Genomic DNA, 20881 nt, shown 5'->3' with positions numbered 1-20881 from the left:
CCGCACGCGTATTTCGAAGTTGGGCAGGGCAATTCGAACATCTATTTGCAAATGCTTACCAGTTTAATCTTGTGCTACTACATATTGATATTACCGGAGGTTCAGGAAAAAAAAGCACTAAATAACACAAAATAATCGAACGCCATTTATTGCCAGTCTATAAACAATCGTGACACATATAAATAAGAAATCAAAACTCCTCTACAAATTGTTGCCAATAACAATAAATCTAAAAAAACTCAGCCTCTCACCGAAATTCACTTAGCGTGGTTATCTTGTTAACCAATGGTGTTGCAGAAGTTGTCGCATGCTGGTTATGCTTAAGCACATTTGGCAAACTTTTTAATGGAAGCATATACATCTGTAACACCTGCATCGCCGCCATGTGAATATTACTCTGCAATTTCGCTTGCTGCGCAGACTTCGTCGCATTTTTCAAGATTCGTTTCGCAGCAGTATCAAACTCCTGAAAACTATATATCAGTTTTTTTCGCACGCGTGAAGCCTCCGCTAAATGATCATGCGATGGAGGTTTATCTGGATCGTCGAAATTGCTTAAAAGTTTCTGAAATTTAGGCAGCAGTGACTCGATTCCTCGCCTAAATTGGACCATATTTTCATAAATTTTGACAAAATCTGGCTTATTAGCCACGTCTTCTGAAAATTCTCGTCGCCCAAATACCACTGATCGACAATCCTTGCACGCTCGAATTTTGATTATTATATCTTTATCAACTTTTTCGGAGAGATAATCAGAAACTACAAAAATGGTCAGCATTGGATTGAAAAATTGATAAAACTCATTTCAAATAGAGTGCGACTCACGAGTTTCGACGTCCAATATAACCTGCGACGAGCAAGCAGTATCAGCGGATCCACAAACAACCTTTCCACATAGCCGACAATGGTGCTTTCTCATAGAAAACGAAAAATTTCGCTCACAATAAGGGCAATCTTCTACTAATTTATCGTCCTGCCAAGTAACAACGGCCTGTTCAGGAGGCTTGCGATAGTTTCTGATCTGCTTGAAATAACCGGTCGCAAGCGTAGCAGCCACTCCAGCAGCGTCAGTAGCCAAAGTTTTTGCGCCATTATCAACCGTAATAGATAAACTTCCAATTCGAGTCACACTCGGGTCGTTAGTCTCGATCATCAATTTTATAAGCTTTGTCAGTCTCTTCTCGAGAAGATTGACTTCTAGATGCGTTTTCGTTATGGTTCGTTTCCGCTTGGCTGTAAACGCACTCGTTAAATCTTCAACTAATCCAGACGCGTCATTAAATCCCGGACGACTTTCAAAGCAAGAAAAACAGACACGGCACCAAACTCCCTTTTCCGGATCCCATTTAGCCTGTTTGTCGAGCTTCATTTGGCAAGAAAGATGCTCTTCGCAAAATAAACGACCACATGATCTGCAATTAACTTTTCCTACTCTGCTGTTTAGCTGCGTTCTGCATTTGTATTCTGAGCACCGGTCATTTCCAGTCTCTCGTTGCCAGTGAGCTCGTGTGACCATATCTTCGGTTAGCTGTGGCTTCTGGTGAACGGCATGGTGCTTGTGCTGGCCAATAATGCCACCAGAGATTGCAGGCGGTGACTTTGATGCGTGAATCGATGATGAAGACATATTATGCGGACCTACGAACGTGACACCGCCAGAAGCACCGAGTGCGGTAGGACCAGCAAAGCCGGCACCGCTGACTGGTGGAGACAAGGACACGCCGCCGTCTGAACCCAGACTTGTGCCTATTGGGCCTGTGAATGCCAGATCTGATAGATCAGCGTACTGAAGAGTCTGATTGAAAGCCTGCACGGGTGTAAAATTTTTTGCCTTGTTTAGATATTTCATGATTGTAGACTGAGCGGTACTACCGTCTGATTCACGGTGTACATCCTCAAGATGTCGTTTTAAAAGTATTCTCGAAGTCTGTAGTAAGTCTGTTAGCTAAGTTGTTTCATTTCTTTTGTCGCAGTCACCAATACATACCATAGGCTCGCTGCATATGGGACAAGAGTACAACTCATGGGGAGCCCCAATATTCGATGACTCCTCCTCAGCCACTACCGGTGGCAGCTGAAAATTATCTGCACCTATAACTCTTCGAGACCGATGCGCAGCATGGCCAGAATGCGATTTCTTCTTCAAAGACTCTACAACGACTGACGGCTGACTCGTCGCAACTGAAGAAATAGATCTGATCGACGGAACAGGCGAATGGCTGCGCAGGTCACGGCCTGACGGAGAAAACGACCGATCGCGAAAGCGACCGTTTGGCGAAGCCATCAGCAACAAGAGGTACTTAGAGAGATAAAGAGCTCGATGCTAGAGTCTGGCAGGATCTTCAACTGTGTGACCGTGTCTGGTTCTGATAGGCTTCGTCGTAGTAACGGAACAAAGCGTCAAGACGAAATGCACCTTTGACGAAAGTTAAAATATATATCTCCCTACTCAAAACGCATTTAAAGCCTTAAGACTCAAAATCGGATATTTTTATGCTACATAGTCACGTGCTTTATTTTACGCCATACGCGGCGCGGCGCGAGCAGGTTTAAAGATTCGTCAGAATCAATGATGGTGTTGGTATAATATCGCAGACTATCGCGTTCAACTTTTATTCGTACAGCTTATGTCTGATAAAGAAGCCACATTCAGTGATTCAAAAATTTATAATATCCCCGAAGATGTTTACAGTGGCACGCTTAACTTTGCCGAGATTAATGCAGATGACGGTACGGTAGAGTCGACTCCATTCATAATATGTGCCAGAGAGTCGAACGACGAACTAAAGGCCAATGACTTCAAAATAAAATTGGTAGGCGATGACGGCCGCCGCTGCTATTCTGCTTCTAGTATGGTTTTATTGAATGAGAGGCTTTAGCGTGCGGAAAGCTTACATTTAATTGCAGTTACCTCTGATGAGTTGTCGCGATCTAGTATTTCAGCTCTTTCTCTAAGGCGCATGAAGACTCAGATAGATGACGATGAATGGAAAAGTGCTGTTTTATTTATCTTCAAACGACATAATACATTTCATGACGTCCGTGTGGCAGACAAGTATCGCTATCCATCAGTATATTTAACTGGCTCGAGACGCAAAGAAGATGGCGATGATTACTATAAGGTAAGATTGAACTGATTATCTGATTGCACTCAGAGTCTAAACAGAAGTACATATGACTAGATATCCATAGTGCAGCAACTGGATGGCTTCACAGTAAGAGTGTTTCTTGATTTTTCGGCAATAAAATACTAAAGACTTTAACAGACAGTCCTAGGCAGACTAATAATGGACCGAGACAAAAAGCGAGAAGATATGTTTGATATTAATAGGCTATGTGCTCAATCTATCCGCGATTATCACAAACAAGCATTCACTTTATCGAGAAGGACAGAGGATCTCAAAGAGGCTCAAGCACAAATTGACAACTTGAACAATCAGCTCCAAGAGTTTATCGAAGCCAAAACTAAAAGCGAGAAGCTGCTCTTTGAAAAGTTTAGACTGTTGTTAAATGAAAAGAAGAAGAAAATTGCCGAACTGAGTGGAGATACGAGTTTGGAGGAAATCTGGGACGCAATCGATGAGCATTCGTCTGAGTTGTCTGTGAAGGCGACGACGCCTAGTCCTCATAGACCAGCGAAAAAGAGAAATCAAACAGCAGAAAGTCGTGGAGAGAAAAAACTTGAAGAGGAAGAAAGGCCAAAGTCAAAAAGACTAAAGAATGGTAGCTTGGAAACCTTGGGCAAGCGTAGGTCGCCAACGAGACGAACCAAAGATGTTACAGGATCTGATAGTGGTGAAGCCATTGAAAAAACGCTGGTCACTCCACGACCTCGAAAGCGGGCCACTAATGCCAAAGTGTCGCATATTCTGCAAGAGCGAAGCTCGCCAGTGGGGGCACCACGAAGGCGGCTGAGATATCAAAGTTCTTCGCCCCGGCCTTCGTCTCCGACTGCAGTTGTCAAAGCTGAAAGCGACACGACAGATGAACGAGATCGTGACTTTACTGAGTCTGACCTTACAACTGACAGGGATACAGATTGATTGACGAAGCTGTTACTGCTTTGGTTTTAAGTATTAACCACCGTATTAATTGTACTTAAAAGGGATAGGATTCTGATTTTGTACACAAAATTACGACATCTGATTAGTTATAAACCCTCTATCGAGAGAAGCGTACGCGTGTACCGGATTTCATAAATGCCCACAACTTGTCCTCTTCATCTTTATCTGCTGCTCGATCCATTCTCTCAATCGACTTAATCATTCGCAGCTCGTCACGATTTTCGCGTATTTCCCATTCTGTATCTGACATACTGGATGCGTTATCAGCCTCCTCATCTGCTGACTCATCTAGAATAGCTACTGGTGATTGGCCTTGTGTTGTTGATTGGGCAAATTCCGATCCGCTATCCGTCCAGTCCTCTAAGACTTCTGAAGTTCCTTCTGCTGAAGCTTCTTGAAAATCAAGATCACTTTCTGCGCTTTGGCTAGGATCTCTAGAAGCCTGAAAGAGCTCAGATTTTGGAAAGGCATTGTCACGGTCGTCCGAATTAGACAGCATGCGACTAGGCCATTCCTCGCGGGTTTGATCAGCAATTAGCTCTTGTTTTATAGAAACAGGACCGGATCTGATTGGCTGGTTGGGGATTTGGTCGTCATAGCCCACCCCCCTCAGTACCCCGCGCAGGCGGGGCGATTGGGTTGTGCGCGACTCATCAGCGGAGGCGGGGCACATTACGCAATGATTTGAGCAGAGCTGGAACTGATATGTTCATCAATGATAGAGTGAAAAAGTTCCAGATAAAATTTTCTAATCTTTTGGTTTCTTTTTTGGCTTTACCGTGTCTCGTTTTGGTGTTCGGTAGTATATAGAATTAGGGATAGTAGTCAAGACCAGGGAAGTTAGCATTAGTTTATAGTTTATCAACCCTAGCAGTCTAAGACTACATCCTCTCAGCTTATCCAACTAACAAAATGAAGAGCTTGAGGTCTACTGCATACATGCAATAACAGTTGCAAGATGTGCAGTAATGCAATTAGCAGTTGTCGCATCTTGCTACTCAGCACTGGTGAAAATTTTCATATAGCAGGACTACATCACACAATTAGAGTTCAAAAATCTATCAGAGGTTGGTGGCATGCCTGGCGACAGACATGTAGAATCAATTTGGTGTGGGTCTAGTTTGCGCTGCCGCTGTAATATAAATGACAATGAGGGCTTAAGGTAGAGATCTATTCGTATAAATGCTATAATGTCATCTTGCAGAAGAGAGCAGCAGTAGCCGAGAGCTCCAATGACGGTACTATTTACAAATGACGACTGTTTTCTGATACGCTAGTATTTTTACTTCTTTTTACGTTCAATAGCAGCTAAAGATCACGAGGCTGGCGGTACAGAAGGATCCGTCTAGGCCAAACGGTAATTGCTGGTGGACAAAGTCACGCGTCAACATACTCTCCGGTGACTACTTGGTATCCGGTGGAAGGCCAGAAAAAGCATAGTCCGTATGGCAATACTACAAGACACCATCTGGAGACCAATCAGGCAAAAATTCCAAAATCATCTGTCCATTAAATCGGATTTCTACGCTAGCCGTTTGGTTTAGTGGACCAATGATTAAAATGGTGGCGAGCGACGGTCCTCAGACACCGGACCGGGACTCGGATGGGTTAAGGGTCGGGGACAACGAGTGCCTCGGTGCGTGCGGCCCAAGTTCCTATAGCGGCCGGCCGGAGCATATTTACTAGCTTTCGTGCGCCTAATGCCATTTCTGCTCTCACCTTCCGGCCGAGTGTACACTGAACCTCCGCATTCAATTTCCACTGGCATTTCCGGGGCCCCGGCAAGTCAGAGAGGTTCAACTAGCTAAATACTGCACTTCCCCGCGAACTCCTTTTAAAAGTCGCCTCCGCAGTCCCTCCACACTTTTATTAGTTGTTTGTCCTCCCAATTTCTCTTCTGCTTCATGCTATGGCTTCCAGCTCAGACGACTTCACTATCTCAACAAGCTCCGGTCCCTCGAGTGAGGAGACTACTATCCCCCGGTCGCTCCCGCCTAAAGCCGGACGCAGCCACGCACACAATGAGTTCCTACGCCGCGAGGATATCCGTGGCGAGGACGTGGAAATTCTCGAGCAGGAGGAGCGTCTGAACGGTGTTCAGATTTCTAGCTACCGCCGTATTCGTCGCAAGCTCCGTGAGCCCTTGGCCGAATTTCTCGGCTGCGTTGTCTTTATTGTCTTTGGCGACGGTTCGGTTGCTCAAAAGGTCTTGTCTAACGAGGCTGCCGGTAACGAGATGTCTGTTAACTTCTCTTTCGGTGTCGGCGTCATGATTGGCTTCCTTGTTTCTGTTGCCGGTGGTGCTGCTGGCCATCTGAATCCGGCTATCACTCTTGCCAATTGCATTTTCCGAAAGTTCCCCTGGAAGAAGTTGCCCATGTACTTTTTGGCCCAGTTTCTCGGATGCGGATTCGGTGCTGCTATCGTTTTTGGCACCTATCGTACCTCCATCACACACTTTGATGGTGGCACTCGCGCAGTTACCGGTGCCACCTCCACCGCCGGAATCTACAATACATACCCGCAAGAGTTCCTTGACGAGGCGGCTCAGATCATGTCTGAGTTCTCTGCATCTATTATCCTTGCTATCTGCGTTAACGCTATTGCTGTTCAGTCTTCTCCTCGTCGCGATCCACACTTGCCTGTAGAGTGGAATCTTGTTCGCGGTATGTCTCTTTTCCTTGCTATCTATGTCATTGGTGCCTCGCTCGGATGGCAGACTGGTTATGCTATTAACCCTGCTCGTGATTTTGGTCCGCGCATGGTTGCCTACATGGCTGGATACGGTAGAGAGGTTTTCTGGGCTTACAACAACTATTCGTGGATCCCTGTTGTTATGCCATTCTTGGGTGCTATTGCTGGTCAAGGCATCTTCGATTTCATGGTCATTGAGAACGATGAGGAGAGCTTTGTGACTAGTCCATCGATCGCAATCACTAAATTAAAGAAGACGCTGCGCGGCGAGCCTCTTGTCCAGTCCGACATTGAGAAAACCCAGAAGTAGCCTATTTTTTTTCTTTTCTCAATTCTTGATAGAAATGTTCACATTTGTTTTCACTGGAGTTTTTTTATTTGAATATTTTTTTGGCTTGAAATTTTTTTCACTGGTATAGAGCCTTTTTTGAAAACAGGTTCATAGAAACATTTGCTGAATAGACTTGTGCGGAGTGCTGAAAAAAATGTCGTATATTTTATTTAGAAGGGTGGTAAGCCAATAATGCATTGTATTTTTAATGATGACGGGCTAATAACAAGCTTGAACATGTGAAAATCAACGTTGACGTCATTATTACGTAACTAAATGCGCGAAGCTGTTGGCTATTTTACGAAGAGCAATTATTCCCGGTACAGAAAAAAAGTAATACTTTGATAAGAAGATTGATGAAACATAAATATAGCGCTTGCCAATCCGAGAAAAAACTTATCTATACTTGTAGAGACTTATGGTTATATGGCAACTGCTGACCTCAACACGGCGACCCAAAAAAGCTTAAGTGTTTAAAGAGGACGACTACGGCAGGAATCGTGCTCCGAGCCTGATCTGCGTCTCGAGTTAAATATCCAGTAATAGAGCTTTTGTCATCGCCACACCATCTTTTGCTTTTTTTTAATTTTTCGCATATTAGAGACACGACTAGTGACTCTTTACGTGTGAGATTCTTATATTGGATTTTATATTTCGGATTGGCTTCTTAACTTCTCGATCGGTGCTTGGCTATTATTTCAAACACTGCGCAGATGCCTGCGGTTATAGGTTCAAGATTTGATCTGTTATAAATAAATTCACGAGTCATTTATCATTTGGTACCTTTAAATCGACATATGTCTAAAGCATTTTCAAGCAGATATTTGTAAGTATTCTAAAGCTTGGAATTGGAAACACTATCTCGTCATGCGACTCATTCTTCTGCCGCTCACCACGACATCGCGGATGATTATCGCGCAGCGCACCGGACACACAGCATACGTTGCATTAAAACCGACTAGACTTGATGATAAGCTTACTCTTAGAGCTCACAATATGTGGGCTGGTTGGGAAGTGTCGTCAACATGGTGGAAGAAGCAGATAACGCATTGGGGAAACAAGGCTATGGATAACATCTCGTACGAGGAGTGGTCGCTCAAGGGAGTGCCTCGCGCACCGCCGGGACTATTTGCAACTAAGCCAAAGATGTGGTGGGAATTTTGGCGTTCAGATAATACGGCTCACGACCCGAGGGAGGTGGAGGGACTAGTAAGTGGTCGAGTCGCCATCGTATTTCCACCTAACCTGGTTAAAGAGAACGAAGTAGCAAACGCAGTCCGCGAGTTTGCAGTCAAAAAGCAGCCGTATCACTTGAAGATGATGCTTATCTACGGGGCTGTGTCGCCTTTGACGTTGCCTGTTGCTTTGCTACCGGTAATCCCGAATCTTCCTGGTAAGCTTGACGTGTTTAAATAGGCCATTTTCTTTTGTGAATGTTTCTAACAGACTCGTATTTTAGGCTTCTACTGTCTATATCGAATGTGGTCTCACTGGAGAGGTAAGTGGTTGGCGTCAACTTTCAGTGTGTATTCCAGCGTGTCTAACTAATTTTATGTTCAGCATTCGAAGGAGCCAAGTTGTTGAATCGGTTGGTTACCGAAAACAGGTTCATTCTGGAGCCAGGTCATGTTCTCGACTCGGCCTTGAAATCCGTATCTGCCTCGCCGGAAGCTCATGTTCTAGTGAGTCCAACGGGTGAGAAGACGCTGCTGGACGGCGCACAGGTGAAGATGGTGGCGGAAGCGCTGGACGCGCAGGAGCTTGAAGGAGAGTTGCATCGAGCGGTCGCTCAAGTGCGAGCACGGATCGCTAAGGAGACTGAACGGGTTGCACAAGCAGCTGCGGCTACCGAGAAAAGAGGAGAGAAGAGCGCAAAGAATTAGGATCGTATAAACTGTTTTTTCTTTGTGTTGTAAATAAGATTGATAGACTGCAACCAGTGGTATAATTTAGTTTAAAAATTTATGTTTGCGCAAAATTAGTAGTGATCAAATACGCTCGTCAAGGAGACCATGGCGGTATTATGTGTCAGCTTCCGTCGTCTGATAGAGGAGCCCAGCCGCTAATGCGATGCAGATGCATAGTTCGCTTGATTGCCCGATACAGAAGACATAATACAAGGTCCAGCAGCTGCGCTATTATGATATATACAATCCAAGGTGATAGTGTTTGGCGACGCGTCCTTGATGATTGGGACTCAAAAAGTAGCCGAAGTTAGCATTGGAACTGCTTAGAATTAGGCGCGAGGCTTCTTGAGTGGAAATGCAGAGACGCGTCATCGCTCTTTCTGGCTGTATTACATGGTATATGACAAATAACAAATGTTCCAATATATTAGAGGCATTTCAAAAGACACAGCTTGATAGCATTGGCAAGTCATTATCTTCTCAGATTGCAATTGTTCCAAGAATAGAAATTCAAAATTACAAACAACAATGCGCTGTTTTTAATATGAAAAAAGAGCAAAAAAAACTTTTACTGGCTGCGCATTCAGCATTCCAGTTAGTTGCCTCCGATAAAGCGCATTCCCGTCTCATGCAAGAACACGCTATCTTGATTCTGTGCTCTGCCATCGCTGCTTCACAAGCTCTTCATAACTAGTACATAGACAAGTCTCTAGAGCATCCACTCCTTAGTTCACTGCTCCCAGCCTGTATCCGTGCCTGGGGCGAAGTACATTATTCTGGGTCCCTGGCTCCGTCAACCAGAGCCGCAGACTGCTATTTTTGCATTCACGTGATCTGCGGGCAGCAGCGACGGCGCTCTTCCCTCACGATCACCACCCCCTTCGGCGTCAACCATCAAAAATTGGCAGAAAAAAGACACGTTTCGCTAGTCGCTCATTTCGCCCCCTCCTCCAGACGCGTTTTTGGCCATGCCATCCTACGGCCGCAACCTCAACCCCTTCGACTCGCCTGCTCAGTCTTCAGTCGACCTCTCAGAGCAAACCTCGGTCAACTCTGACTACTCTGTCCACTCAGACGTAGCCTTAGCTGGCAACATGAACTCCTCCGAGGCTGCCGCCTTCCAGCAGACTCATGCAGACCACGTCCACAACTCGCGCAATGCAGTCTTCTCCTCCTCTTCGTCTGTCTCGTCTTCTTCCTCTCGTCCCTCTTCATCGCCTTCCGTCTCGTCTTCTGCCGTCTACGACCGCTACCAAAATGATGGGCGCCTCTCTGTCAATAACCCCTCTGCATATGACACCTCGCGCAACTCTTCTTCCTCTGCTATATATCCACATAATCTTGGCGATCCGACCTCAGCGCAGTCCACCGGCTCGGCTGACCCTGACTTTTCTCCATTCGGCGGCTACCCAGTCTCGTCTTTTCCGCTACATATCGACGAGAAGGAGCCAGACGATTACCTGCACAATCCGGACCCCATCCTAGACGCCAAAGACAGTAGAAAATTATGGGATCTAGATCATCGTGGTGTTGCAAATCTCGTTTCTCTTTGCGGTCTTATCCTGGGTGCTATATGTCTGTTCGTTGTCTTGCCTGTACTCACTTACACTGGAGCCACCGACCGAAGACCAGCCGAGACTATAGTAGGTGCGGACCTCAGTTCATATACTTATTACACCTTGGGTGCAATCAGAACGTCGCTGATCGATCCCGACACTCCGTCTAATGTCTACACAAAAAAAGACAAAGATGGCCATACCCTCAAGCTCGCCTTTTCTGACGAATTTAATCAAGAGGGTCGCTCGTTCTATGATCAAGAAGATCAGTTTTGGTATGCGGCTGATTTACATTATGCCGCGACTGAGGATTTGGAGTACTACGATCCCGACGCCGTTACTACTCGCGACGGTGTGCTTGTTCTGCGCATGGACGCATTCGTAAATAAGGGCTTGAACTACCGGTCGGGTATGTTACATTCTTGGAATAAACTCTGCTTTTCGGGTGGTCTTTTTGAAGTGTCAGCTTCGTTACCTGGATCGGGTAACAAAATTGGTCTCTGGCCCGGTATCTGGACCATGGGCAACCTCGGCAGACCAGGATATCTTGCGTCTACTGATGGAACATGGCCATACTCTTATGACTCTTGTGATGCTGGTATCACTCCTAATCAGTCCTCGACCGACGGAATTTCATGGCTTCCTGGTCAGCGGTTGAATTCGTGTACTTGCAAGGGCTACGAGCATCCGAATCAGGGCGTCGGACGCAGTGCGCCTGAGATTGACGCATTAGAAGGCTCAATGGGGAGCTACGACGCCGCTGGGACATATGTTGGTGTCGCTTCGCAATCTCTCCAGATCGCTCCCTTTGATATCTGGTATTCGGCAGACCATAATTATTTGGAGATTTATAATGATACTTTGACTACGTTGAATACATGGTCTGGTGGCCCGTACCAGCAAGCCGTTTCTGCGGTTACCACTCTTAATACTAAATGGTACGGTGGCGAGTCTTACCAGACGTATGGCTTTGAGTACGATCCATTTGGAGACTCGCCTTACATCCAATGGCAAGTTGGTGGGGAACCCACCTTCGCCGTGTATGCTAGGGCATTGCGTCCCAATGGAAACATCGGCCAGAGGCCTGTGCCTAAAGAGCCGATGTCGATGATTTTAAATTTTGGTATTTCAAATTCCTGGGCTTATATCGATTGGCCGGCTCTGAGCTTCCCGATGGAAATGCTAATTGATTACGTACGGATATATCAACGTGAAGATGATGCTAGTAGTATTACCTGTGATCCAGATGGATATCCGACGACTGACTATATTGCTGCGCATCCGGTTGCTTACCAGAATTACAATATTACTAAATGGTAAATACTTCGAAATTTCCCTAATTTTTTTGTGAGGATATTTACTAATGAATGATCTGTTTTATCGATATAGGGAGAAAGCTGGATACACATGGCCAAAGAATACTTTAATGGATGGTTGTTCATTGTAAGACATATACTTTCAAAGATTAGAGAAAAGTTTTATATATACGCGCGTGCGTATGAGTCGCACTGCTCATGATTTATGTCTTCTTTTTATTACAAGTGTGTTGACTGCCGCATAAATTTGATGCTTAGACTTATTGTCGTTGATGATATTGTTCCCGATGATTTTTTTGCCCTTTTGTGTTGTTCGCTTTGCTTTGTTTTGTTTCATCTTTTTGCTAATCCCTATATATTCGCCTTGTTTGTACAGTGAAAGAGAAGAAATAGTGGGTTGATTACAACGGTTGGGCGTCAATAGTATCGTTATTACAGTTATAAAATGATTCCACGCTGCAGCTAGAAATATTTGCGCGGTTCCTGTTGAATTTTCTAGCAGTTTTAGAATTGTCCCTTTGAGATTCTTGATGAATGCTGCCATAGTCATTTATTTATAGACTTATCCGTGATTCGAAATTGATTTGCACATCGCGCTAGATACGTGTCGAGACGCATAATAGGCTACAAATTCCGAGCACCGAGAGTTGTCATCGCTTCCTGTTTTTGTCTGCGACCAAGCCTCCTTGTCTGATTCAGTAACATATATAAGTGGACTCGAAGGAAGCGGAACGATGACGTTCGTGGTTCAAGGAACACAAACGCCCCTGGCCTGAAGTGGCTAGCACGTGGCTGAGTTTTCCAGCCACCATTGCTAAATATATATGTTTTACTGCTAGCGCGTCCAGAATATTAAAACACTAGTGTCAGTGCCATTAAGTTACTATTTTGGAGTACATACTCCGAGAAGCCAAGTACTTTGCGAGTGAAAGTGCAAGTTTCTTAACTGGCTCTGTTTTTTGCGTGCTCCCCTTCTTCCGTCCCACTTAATTCTTTTTCTCATTACAACACCACCCACAAACAACCAAAAGCTAGCCTCGAGTAAGAGACAAAGAAGGCGACAAATGTCTGTCCCGCCTCCAGTCAACCGCTCGGCATACAACGCGTCGCCCGCGAGCATGCGTGCAGGACACCGGCAAACCCCCTCGTCAATCTCCGCACCCACATCGCCGGTCCACCTTCCGCGAACCTCGGCGTCCAACATGTCCTTGTCCGAGAGTACGCCGGGTGTGCATGCAGGAGCAGGCAACAGGGGCTCTGTATATCCTCTACTTTCAGGCTCGCGATCTTCTGTTTCGTTATACAACTCGGCGCAGCTAGGGCGGCCTGTATCTAGCTATCACGGTCGTTCGCCGTCTGTAGCGCCGCCGGCGACATTCGACCAGGCGCACCTTATCGGGTCTCTAGGCTCAGCTGGACAACATGCATTGCTGGCTCACGACAAGACGCTTGAGCTGTATCGCGCAAACGCGAAACGCACAAACGATCCGACAGTGCAGTTTGAGTTTGCGCAGTTTCTCATCCGATCTGCGCTCGCTATTCCACAAATTAGCAACAGCAATTCCAACAGTGGTGCAGAAGCTGGATCTGATAGACCTTCTTCAGTGGCGTCTGCGCGAGGGTCTCCTAATCGTCGGTCTAGCTATGATCTGCTGCGGAAATCGCAAAGCTCGATATCGGCAAACTCGCACAGCAGCAGTGGATCTATTCATAGCGCGCCATCGCTGTTAGCCGTCGACGACTCGTCTTCTACGCCCATGTCTTCAACGGCAAGCTCGACCACTGCGGCTACTGGAATGATGAGGTCGCAATCTGATAATCTGGCCTCGTTGGCTCCTCTTCCTTCTGACCCAACCAAGAAAAGAGAGAAATTACTTCGCGAGGCAGGGTCGGTGCTGCGCAAGCTTGCTGATAGAAGTCATCCGGATGCGCAGTACCTTCTCGCAGATGCTCTTTCATCGGGCCTTTTAGGCCGACGGGATCTGCGCGAATCGTTCGTGCTGTTTGTCTCGGCGACGAAGCATGGGCACTCGGAAGCTGCCTACCGAGCCGCGCTGTGTTACGAAGAAGGCTGGGGCACGGCAGTCGACGTACGAAAAGCTGTACAGTTTCTAAAAGTTGCGTCGGCAAAGAATCATCCCGGTGCAATGTTAAAGCTCGGAGTGGCGAGCTACTACAATCAGCTTGGACTTGCGCACAAGCAGCGCGACGGTGTACGATGGCTGTCACGCGCAGCTGAGACGGCAAATGAGATTTTCCCGCAGGGACCATATGAACTGGCGGGCATTTACGAGACTGGTTTTCTCGACATTATTATTCCTGATGAAGCCTATGCGGCGCAACTGTATGTCAAATCTGCCGAGTTGAGATATGCGCCTGCTGCTGCTCGGTTGGGTCATGCCTACGAGTATGGAATTTTATCGTGCCCTCAGGACCCAGCTTTATCCGTGCACTACTACACCGTCGCCGCCCTAGCCGGCGACGCAAATAGTATGCTCGCGCTCTGTGCCTGGTACATGGTCGGTGCGCCAGGAGTTCTCGAGCGCAATGAAGAAGAAGCGTTTGAATGGGCGCGCAAAGCCGCCGAGGCAGGTCTTCCGAAAGCGATGTTCGCCGTGGGCCATTTTTGCGAGTCGGGAGTTGGCACAAATAAGGATCTGCTCGAAGCTAATGTGTGGTACGTGCGAGCTGCCGAGAACGGCGACGAGCGCGCGGCCGCGCGGCTGGATGTGCTTAATGGTCGAGACGCAACGAAGCAAGCAGCTGACAAGAAAAGTAGTAAAAAGGGGACCAAGAAGTCAGCCAAAGGGAAAGAAAAAGAGAAACCGTTGATGGCAAATAAATCAAAAGAGTCTAATGAAAAGGATTGTGCTATTATGTGATGCTACTTTGCCTTTTATGTGCATGTTTTCAGTTATCGTCTGCATTACAGTTTGTTTCGGTTTTTGAGTTTGTTTGGGCAATAGCAAATTAGATAGGCATGGACATAGTTGTTTACATTTTTTTTTACTCTTTTCTCCTTTTTTTTGATTTGTATTTGTTTGTAGGAGCGGTGTTTTTTTTATTTTTTTTCATTTTGTTTTGTTCCATATTTTTGCAAGATCGACCCGGCGCGTGTCACGATGAAACGACTTGAATTCTGTTTGAGTTATGGTACATAGTTTTAGGAAAAGATCATATTTTTTGTTGTTTATTTTTATCACGATCATTTTTATTTGTCTGCTGTTTCGTTGATTATACTGAAATTGACTGGCGATCTGTGTGCCATAAAAAAAAAGCAGAAGAGGTGTGTGCATAGTTCTGAGAGAAGTGGAATATGAGGATGAACAGAAGGAATACGAAGTGAGATTCTGTCTTTTCGTTGTATATTATATTCCTTCTAGATAAAAAAAAGAACATGATCAGTTGCCAGTTTCTTTATTTATGATAAGATAAATTCTATGTACAGTTCCTTTATTTTTTTTTTTTTTTACGTTTCCTTAAAATCGGAAATTTTTTAGTCAATGATTTGTGTCAGGATAGTCTCAAGAAATTCATATATTTACATATCAATCTAAGAGAAGGGAAGAGAAGAGAGACAAGAGAAGGAAGAGCATGTGATTACGGATATGATCTCAACGTCTCAAATTCCATCTATGACATCGAATTTCTAGAAAACTGTCAGATTCAATTTCAAAAAAGCAAAAAATGAAGTTAAAAATTTCTGAATAGAAGAAAAAGAAAAAAGAGAACGATACGAACGCGTACTTAGAACTCATGTCAAAGGAGGAGAATGCCATATAAAATAATTCTGAACGAATTAATAAACATAAACATCATCGAAAAGCATGAAACGGTAAATGTTATAAGGGTATGTATTTCTTGGAGTCGTTCCGATTCGTTAATACTAAATCGTGAAGCACACCACCATCACATCTAACTCAGCAATCTAACAAAGGAAAACAAAAGTATATGATCATATATATAGAAATATAATAGAAGTTTCACATATGTGCCTCTTTCCTTTATTAATATTGTCGCCTCGGAATTAAGTAAACCGAAGACAATGAAAGTCTAAATTCAGGCAGATTTCAATAAAGTTTAAAATGGCAAGAACGCGAAATTGACGCGCACAGTTGTGCTCAAAAAGCCAAAGCAAAAAAATCTGGGCACTTACTACTTCCAAAAATACTCTTCGTGAAAAGATAATTTGCAATTGCTCTTTTTTCTGTGATGTATCAGATTTGAGTTGAGTAGTCTCCGTGTTTTCTTTTAATACTACATCTAATCAAAATACAGCAAGGATGATGAAATAGTCGCTTTAGATCTCTTTAAAACTAATCTAGACGCACGCCCTGCAAGCATAAACTAAGGCAAATCGATATCATAAACAAAACACGTCAACCAATAAAACAATTACACTAAACTAACCGTCCAAAGTAACATAGTAAGGTTAAAAGAGAAAATCTCATAATGAATCATTCATCATTCACACTCGAGCTCACATATACCCAAATTGTAACACAGCAAACTACGCACTTCCAATGTGATACTTAACCTTTACTTCCACCACACAAAACAGGACTTTATTTTTTTTTTTAAAGAGAGGAAGGGGAAATGTTCACAGAATGGAAGTCAACACAAATCCAGATATGATAAAGAAAAAAAGGAAAATGTAGAAAATAGTCGGCTTGCTGATCAAATATTCAAAGTAATGAGAAATAAGCAAGCAGGAACGAGAATATCTAAGAAAAAAGAAAAAGAAGAGGAAAAAAAAAAGAGAGAGCAATCGTGAGCAATGCAAAAACTATACAAGAGCTGAAGACGCAAATACAAGCGCATTCATCAATAAATGAGAAAAAGAAAAACTCCTTTAATTTCCCCAAAAAAAAAAAGCATAAAAAGGAACAGTTCTTTTTCATGATTCCAACAGAACAGTGAGTCGTCATATTACAAACAACAAAAAAGGGAAGAGGAAAAAAAACGAGAAACGAAAGAAAGGGGTTTAATGAGAATGTGTATGCGAGTGCGAAGTAACTTCAGCAGTGGCTGCTTTCAGATCGATGCAGCATGCAGCCTGGTCACATCCTTCAACGCAAAGACACTCGGGACCGGGACCAGGCATTGGTGGTGAACCAGTAGAATCAACAGAGTTATGAAGCGAGACTTGCGAGGATGCTGCCGAGAATCCTTCGAATTCAGGCTGGATCGTAGCAGAATGAATACCATACGCGTGAAGAGACTTTCGAATTCGCTTGCTTAAAGCAGTGAAATCGCCTGCCGATCCCAAAACGACATTGACGTGCATGCTCGCAATGTAAAGGTTCTCGCGAAGAATCCAGATATGAAAATCATGCACAGACTTGACGCCGGGAATTTCCTGGATCTCGCTCTTGATGTCATCAACATCAATGCCCTTCGGCGCGGCCTGCAGTAAGATCTTACTAGCCGACTTCACGAGCGGTAAAGCCGAGGCAAAAATAATTGCAGTAATCACCAAAGACACAAGCGGATCAAAGTAAAATCTCCACCAATAATCCGTGAACCAGATGAATAGGGCGCTGGCCATCACACCAATGTTACCCAGTGCATCGCCCATGACGTGCAAAAACACGCCTCGCATGTTTAGCGATTGACCACCATGGGAAGCACCATTCTTCTTCTTTTGTGACTTTGCCACCCGGTCCGGCATATGCGTATGAGGGTCCAGTAATCCAGTGGCTTCAGTGTCGTGCGTAGCAGTCTCGTACTCGGATCCAGGGGCGCGACTACTTCCGAGCGCGGCGGCCGCTTCGCGCTGCTGCGTCTCATAAGCATGCTCAGAAACGACGACATCAGGCAAATAATCGCCAATCTCCATCTGATCAACGGTATCATGGGCACCATCGCCATGCGAATGCGAATGGCCGTGCTCGTGAAAGAGAAACAGGCCGACGATATTCGATATTAAACCGGCGAAACCGACGCCAAAGACTAGTTTTGGGTTTGTGATTATCTGAGGGTCGACAAAACGCTGAAGAGCCTCGAGAAAGATCGTAAGGCAGAGCGCGAGTAAAAAGACGCCATTGACAAGTGCACCGAGAATCTCGGCACGTTGCCAGCCGTAGGAGTACTCTGATGACGCGGCACGCGACTTCGATACACTGACCGCCCAGAGAGCGATGACTAGGGAGAAGATATCGTTGAGCATGTGGAATGAGTCTGCTACTAAAGCAAGCGAGTGAACGCCATATCCTTTTGCACAAGTTAGCAGCGATGACAAAAAAGAGATTGCAAAGTTTAGCATACCGATAATGACTTCAAGAAGAAAGAATAAAGAGTCGATCATGACAAGTGTGATGATACGACCCTTTTTACCAAATACTGCCATCTTTTATAAACTTGTATATACTAAAAAGAGGATGATTGTATGACTGCGTCGGGAAGCTGAATATGGTGGCGCTGAGTATCTGTCAACAATCCAGTAGAAGGTATGAATGGAGGGCACACGTATAGTCTGATTAACAATGCAACGGCAATAATTAGAAAAAGAACGAAATTCTTAATCTGGTGTTTTTGGAATAATATAGATGATAAGTCGCGTAGGTACTGTAAATCTCCAAAGAAAAAATATCACGCGGTCGCCAATCGAACAAGAATTTCTATTTGTCTTCTAAGTCGAGTGGACGCGAGATTCGAATTAAGAAGAGTAAACTAAGAATTTCAGCAACCCTCAATCTGATGAATAGCAAAAAAAAACCAGCAGCAAAACAGATGCTTGTTGCTGATGTAGTGTAATGGATTTGTTGCGGAGATTGCGTTGTCCGCGCGCTATCGCTAGCGGACCGGGACGATAATCCATATTTACCCTAAACCGTATATTTATTGTTTACATAACGTATTAGTCATTGATTATAGAATGATTATTCAGCTAAGGGAGAGTATAGAATACAAAGCAGGATCGATAGAGAACTAGCGGATAAAGAAGAAGGTTAAGTATAAAATTGAAGCCATGGGGATAAAGTGATATGCATAGGCATAAAGAAGGATAGTGCTTCAGGGTCTTAGCAAATAGGAACTAAGAGAGAATGGTGCCTGACGGTGACGAAGAAGGTTTTTCTAGTACGGGTCAGGGACTGCGATGCAGGGACAGAAACGACACTTCGCCAGGGTCCGTTTTGCCTTTGCCTCGCACTGTCATTTCTCTATTCAAATGCTTATTTGCGCAGCTAATAGGCGCTGTCACTGCAGGTGGCTGCTTCCTTATGCTACTGCTTATAGATATAAATGCGAAACGGCGATGCATAGACGGTGGTTCGATCGAATGGCCACAACAGTAGTCAGCTGTGGGTCGAAGCAGTAACGCTAGTGGAGATACCGACAAAAACTAGGAGACTAGTTGCACATGCCAGACCTTAGTCCCTGGAAGAGGTCGGGGAGACAAAACTGAGGGTGCATTAATAGTGATTTACAGGTAACAAATACTACTATTCACTTTTATGGTGTGGCATTACAATCTATGTGGATCTACATTGCTACATGCAATTAATATTCAAAAAACACAGGCTGCGCAAAGACCTTATTTCTTGGTCAGCCGCAACTAGAAAGCACAAAGGCGAGCAGATAACGGAAGATTATTTTTCGTCTTTGTGCTTTCTCTTGATTGTCTCGATAAAGAGCGTGCCAGTTGCGTGAATATAATGATTGTGAGCTGATTACTAAGTACTTAGCTGCAGAGCTGCATGTACTTTTGTTGGACCCGGTCATTATCAGTCGAACTAAAAAGCAAAATCATACTAACAAATGCGTATTTTTTCTTTTTTGTTGGCTGCTGCATTGATTTCTCGGTTGCAGGTCGTCAGACAAGGGCTCAGACGATGACAACGATTTGTGCAGTTAGAGAGAGCAGACTGTGTTTTGAATATTTCAGGGCGTTGGCTAGAGACAGATGTCACGAGATTTAGTTTTTCATCGATCTTTCGTTTGATTTCTATTTTTATTTTTCATTTTTATTTTTATTTTTATTTGTTTTTAATTTTACGTTTATTTTTTTTCCCTTTCAAGATAGAAAGATTATAATAAAAGAATGAGTGAGATGCACGCGCGACATTTTGATGGATCATTTGACTAGCGTGATGCCGTCAGTTAACGCGATTTGTACAGTACGTGCTTACGCGTACGCGCGGACTTATTCGGAATTTTCATTTGATTCTGACAACTGTATAATGCAAAAGCTCGGCTGGAATAGATAACTTCTGTCAGATCTCAGGATTAGCGGTAATTAATTTAACAAGACTGATCGGTTTATAAAATTTGAGTTACTATACTTCGTCAACAGAGTATACCTGCTCCCTTTTATGTAATTGCTCTATCTACAGTGTAAGCTCTCATTCCCACTTGAGCTAATGCTGCTCATCTGTTTGTGTTACTGATACTGACAGGGAAATGTAGACAAGGGGTCAACAAGGTTACCAACAGCATAGTGGTATATACCACATCTATTTTGAGTTTTGATGTACTTGTATTCGCCGCCTATGAATATTATATCTTCATCAATACACAGTGGTGCATAGCATTCCATTCGATCCACGTAACACATCAAATAACTGCAACAAGACAAGAGAACGAGAACGACAGAATAATCAGGAAAGCAAGTGTCCTTCCCCCACCCCAGCAACGAGTGAAAGTGATAGGGAAACAACTTGATATTACGATATCAACACCAAACTGAGTTTCAAGAGAATCTACGCCCAGAAAAAGATCAATAACGGCCGCCGGGTAATGAATAGTTCTAAGACCTTATTTTACTTTACGATAAGCAAACAGCTGTCAAAATAAAGTAGGTAGGAGTTATTCGTGCCAAGTCTATCCGGAGATGGATGATATTCTCGGAGACTTTTTCCCTATTTTTGACTACGTTCTATATATGCAAACTCGTGAGACACTTCTTTCTTACTGCAAAGGTCAGCCTATAATATTACGTAACACATTACGGCATCTCGGCATTTCTAGTCACAAAAGTCTAACGACCGCTAGCGGACTTAGGCGATCTGTC

At 44.3% G+C, this 20881-nt stretch overlaps 8 protein-coding genes across 8 annotated transcripts; 5 read left to right on the top strand and 3 right to left on the bottom strand.

Annotated features, from left to right (window-relative positions):
• Positions 1–74: 74 nt before the first annotated feature.
• V2V93DRAFT_364284 (FYVE zinc finger-domain-containing protein) lies at positions 75–2382 on the bottom strand. Its single transcript, XM_066908813.1, has 3 exons — positions 1988–2382; positions 826–1927; positions 75–759 (listed from the first exon to the last, which is right to left on the bottom strand). The coding sequence occupies exons 1-3, from the start codon at positions 2282–2284 to the stop codon at positions 248–250; spliced, it is 1911 nt and encodes a 636-aa protein (XP_066767953.1). The 5' UTR covers positions 2285–2382; the 3' UTR covers positions 75–247.
• A 153-nt stretch (positions 2383–2535) lies between these two features.
• V2V93DRAFT_121062 (uncharacterized protein) lies at positions 2536–4102 on the top strand. Its single transcript, XM_066906778.1, has 4 exons — positions 2536–2850; positions 2908–3122; positions 3183–3215; positions 3267–4102. Exons 1-4 carry the CDS (start codon positions 2628–2630, stop codon positions 4041–4043), a joined length of 1248 nt encoding a protein of 415 aa, XP_066767952.1. The 5' UTR covers positions 2536–2627; the 3' UTR covers positions 4044–4102.
• A 59-nt stretch (positions 4103–4161) lies between these two features.
• Positions 4162–4737, bottom strand: V2V93DRAFT_378175 (uncharacterized protein; the record flags this gene model as incomplete). The annotated part of the gene is made up of 1 exon (XM_066911946.1): positions 4162–4737. One exon carries the CDS (start codon positions 4735–4737, stop codon positions 4162–4164), a length of 576 nt encoding a protein of 191 aa, XP_066767951.1.
• An 842-nt stretch (positions 4738–5579) lies between these two features.
• On the top strand, positions 5580–7547 carry V2V93DRAFT_121472 (aquaporin-like protein). Its single transcript, XM_066906779.1, has 2 exons — positions 5580–7270; positions 7320–7547. Exon 1 carries the CDS (start codon positions 5974–5976, stop codon positions 7066–7068), a length of 1095 nt encoding a protein of 364 aa, XP_066767950.1. The 5' UTR covers positions 5580–5973; the 3' UTR covers positions 7069–7270; positions 7320–7547.
• Positions 7518–9070, top strand: V2V93DRAFT_364276 (mitochondrial K+-H+ exchange-related-domain-containing protein). The gene is made up of 3 exons (XM_066908812.1): positions 7518–8482; positions 8549–8587; positions 8650–9070. Exons 1-3 carry the CDS (start codon positions 7957–7959, stop codon positions 8970–8972), a joined length of 888 nt encoding a protein of 295 aa, XP_066767949.1. The 5' UTR covers positions 7518–7956; the 3' UTR covers positions 8973–9070.
• Positions 9071–10090: 1020 nt separating this feature from the next.
• On the top strand, positions 10091–11999 carry V2V93DRAFT_320870 (beta-glucan synthesis-associated; the record flags this gene model as incomplete). Its single annotated transcript, XM_066907338.1, has 2 exons — positions 10091–11868; positions 11942–11999. The coding sequence occupies 2 exons, from the start codon at positions 10091–10093 to the stop codon at positions 11997–11999; spliced, it is 1836 nt and encodes a 611-aa protein (XP_066767948.1).
• Positions 12000–13070: 1071 nt separating this feature from the next.
• V2V93DRAFT_389937 (uncharacterized protein) lies at positions 13071–14750 on the top strand (the record flags this gene model as incomplete). The annotated part of the gene is made up of 2 exons (XM_066912380.1): positions 13071–13127; positions 13185–14750. 2 exons carry the CDS (start codon positions 13071–13073, stop codon positions 14748–14750), a joined length of 1623 nt encoding a protein of 540 aa, XP_066767947.1.
• Positions 14751–16476: 1726 nt separating this feature from the next.
• Positions 16477–18487, bottom strand: V2V93DRAFT_120951 (cation efflux protein). Its single transcript, XM_066906777.1, has 2 exons — positions 18136–18487; positions 16477–18081 (listed from the first exon to the last, which is right to left on the bottom strand). Exons 1-2 carry the CDS (start codon positions 18215–18217, stop codon positions 16853–16855), a joined length of 1311 nt encoding a protein of 436 aa, XP_066767946.1. The 5' UTR covers positions 18218–18487; the 3' UTR covers positions 16477–16852.
• Between the last annotated feature and the right edge of the window lie 2394 nt (positions 18488–20881).

The sequence above is a fragment of the Kockiozyma suomiensis genome, assembly GCF_038497685.1.
Source record: "Kockiozyma suomiensis strain NRRL Y-17356 unplaced genomic scaffold V2V93scaffold_2, whole genome shotgun sequence".
NCBI classification, from domain to species: Eukaryota; Fungi; Ascomycota; class Lipomycetes; order Lipomycetales; family Lipomycetaceae; genus Kockiozyma; species Kockiozyma suomiensis.
The sequence above is the reverse complement of the archived record's forward strand: the minus strand, read 5'-3'. Positions and strand labels throughout refer to the sequence as shown.

What these genes read in the sequence shown, in the direction of transcription:
- V2V93DRAFT_364284 (XM_066908813.1), bottom strand. Translation starts at nt 2,284, where the DNA reads ATGGCTTCGCCAAACGGTCGCTTTCGCGATCGGTCGTTTTCTCCGTCA. An exon ending in CCATATGCAGCGAGCCTATG is followed by an intron (nt 1,928 to 1,987) that starts GTATGTATTGGT and finishes GACTTACTACAG; the next exon opens with ACTTCGAGAATACTTTTAAA. An exon ending in TATATTGGACGTCGAAACTC is followed by an intron (nt 760 to 825) that starts GTGAGTCGCACT and finishes CCATTTTTGTAG; the next exon opens with TTTCTGATTATCTCTCCGAA.
- V2V93DRAFT_121062 (XM_066906778.1), top strand. Translation starts at nt 2,628, where the DNA reads ATGTCTGATAAAGAAGCCACATTCAGTGATTCAAAAATTTATAATATC. An exon ending in CCGCTGCTATTCTGCTTCTA is followed by an intron (nt 2,851 to 2,907) that starts GTATGGTTTTAT and finishes ATTTAATTGCAG; the next exon opens with TTACCTCTGATGAGTTGTCG. An exon ending in ATGGCGATGATTACTATAAG is followed by an intron (nt 3,123 to 3,182) that starts GTAAGATTGAAC and finishes ACATATGACTAG; the next exon opens with ATATCCATAGTGCAGCAACT.
- V2V93DRAFT_121472 (XM_066906779.1), top strand. Translation starts at nt 5,974, where the DNA reads ATGGCTTCCAGCTCAGACGACTTCACTATCTCAACAAGCTCCGGTCCC.
- V2V93DRAFT_364276 (XM_066908812.1), top strand. Translation starts at nt 7,957, where the DNA reads ATGCGACTCATTCTTCTGCCGCTCACCACGACATCGCGGATGATTATC. An exon ending in GGTAATCCCGAATCTTCCTG is followed by an intron (nt 8,483 to 8,548) that starts GTAAGCTTGACG and finishes CTCGTATTTTAG; the next exon opens with GCTTCTACTGTCTATATCGA. An exon ending in AATGTGGTCTCACTGGAGAG is followed by an intron (nt 8,588 to 8,649) that starts GTAAGTGGTTGG and finishes TTTTATGTTCAG; the next exon opens with CATTCGAAGGAGCCAAGTTG.
- V2V93DRAFT_120951 (XM_066906777.1), bottom strand. Translation starts at nt 18,217, where the DNA reads ATGGCAGTATTTGGTAAAAAGGGTCGTATCATCACACTTGTCATGATC. An exon ending in TCTTCTTGAAGTCATTATCG is followed by an intron (nt 18,082 to 18,135) that starts GTATGCTAAACT and finishes CTTGTGCAAAAG; the next exon opens with GATATGGCGTTCACTCGCTT.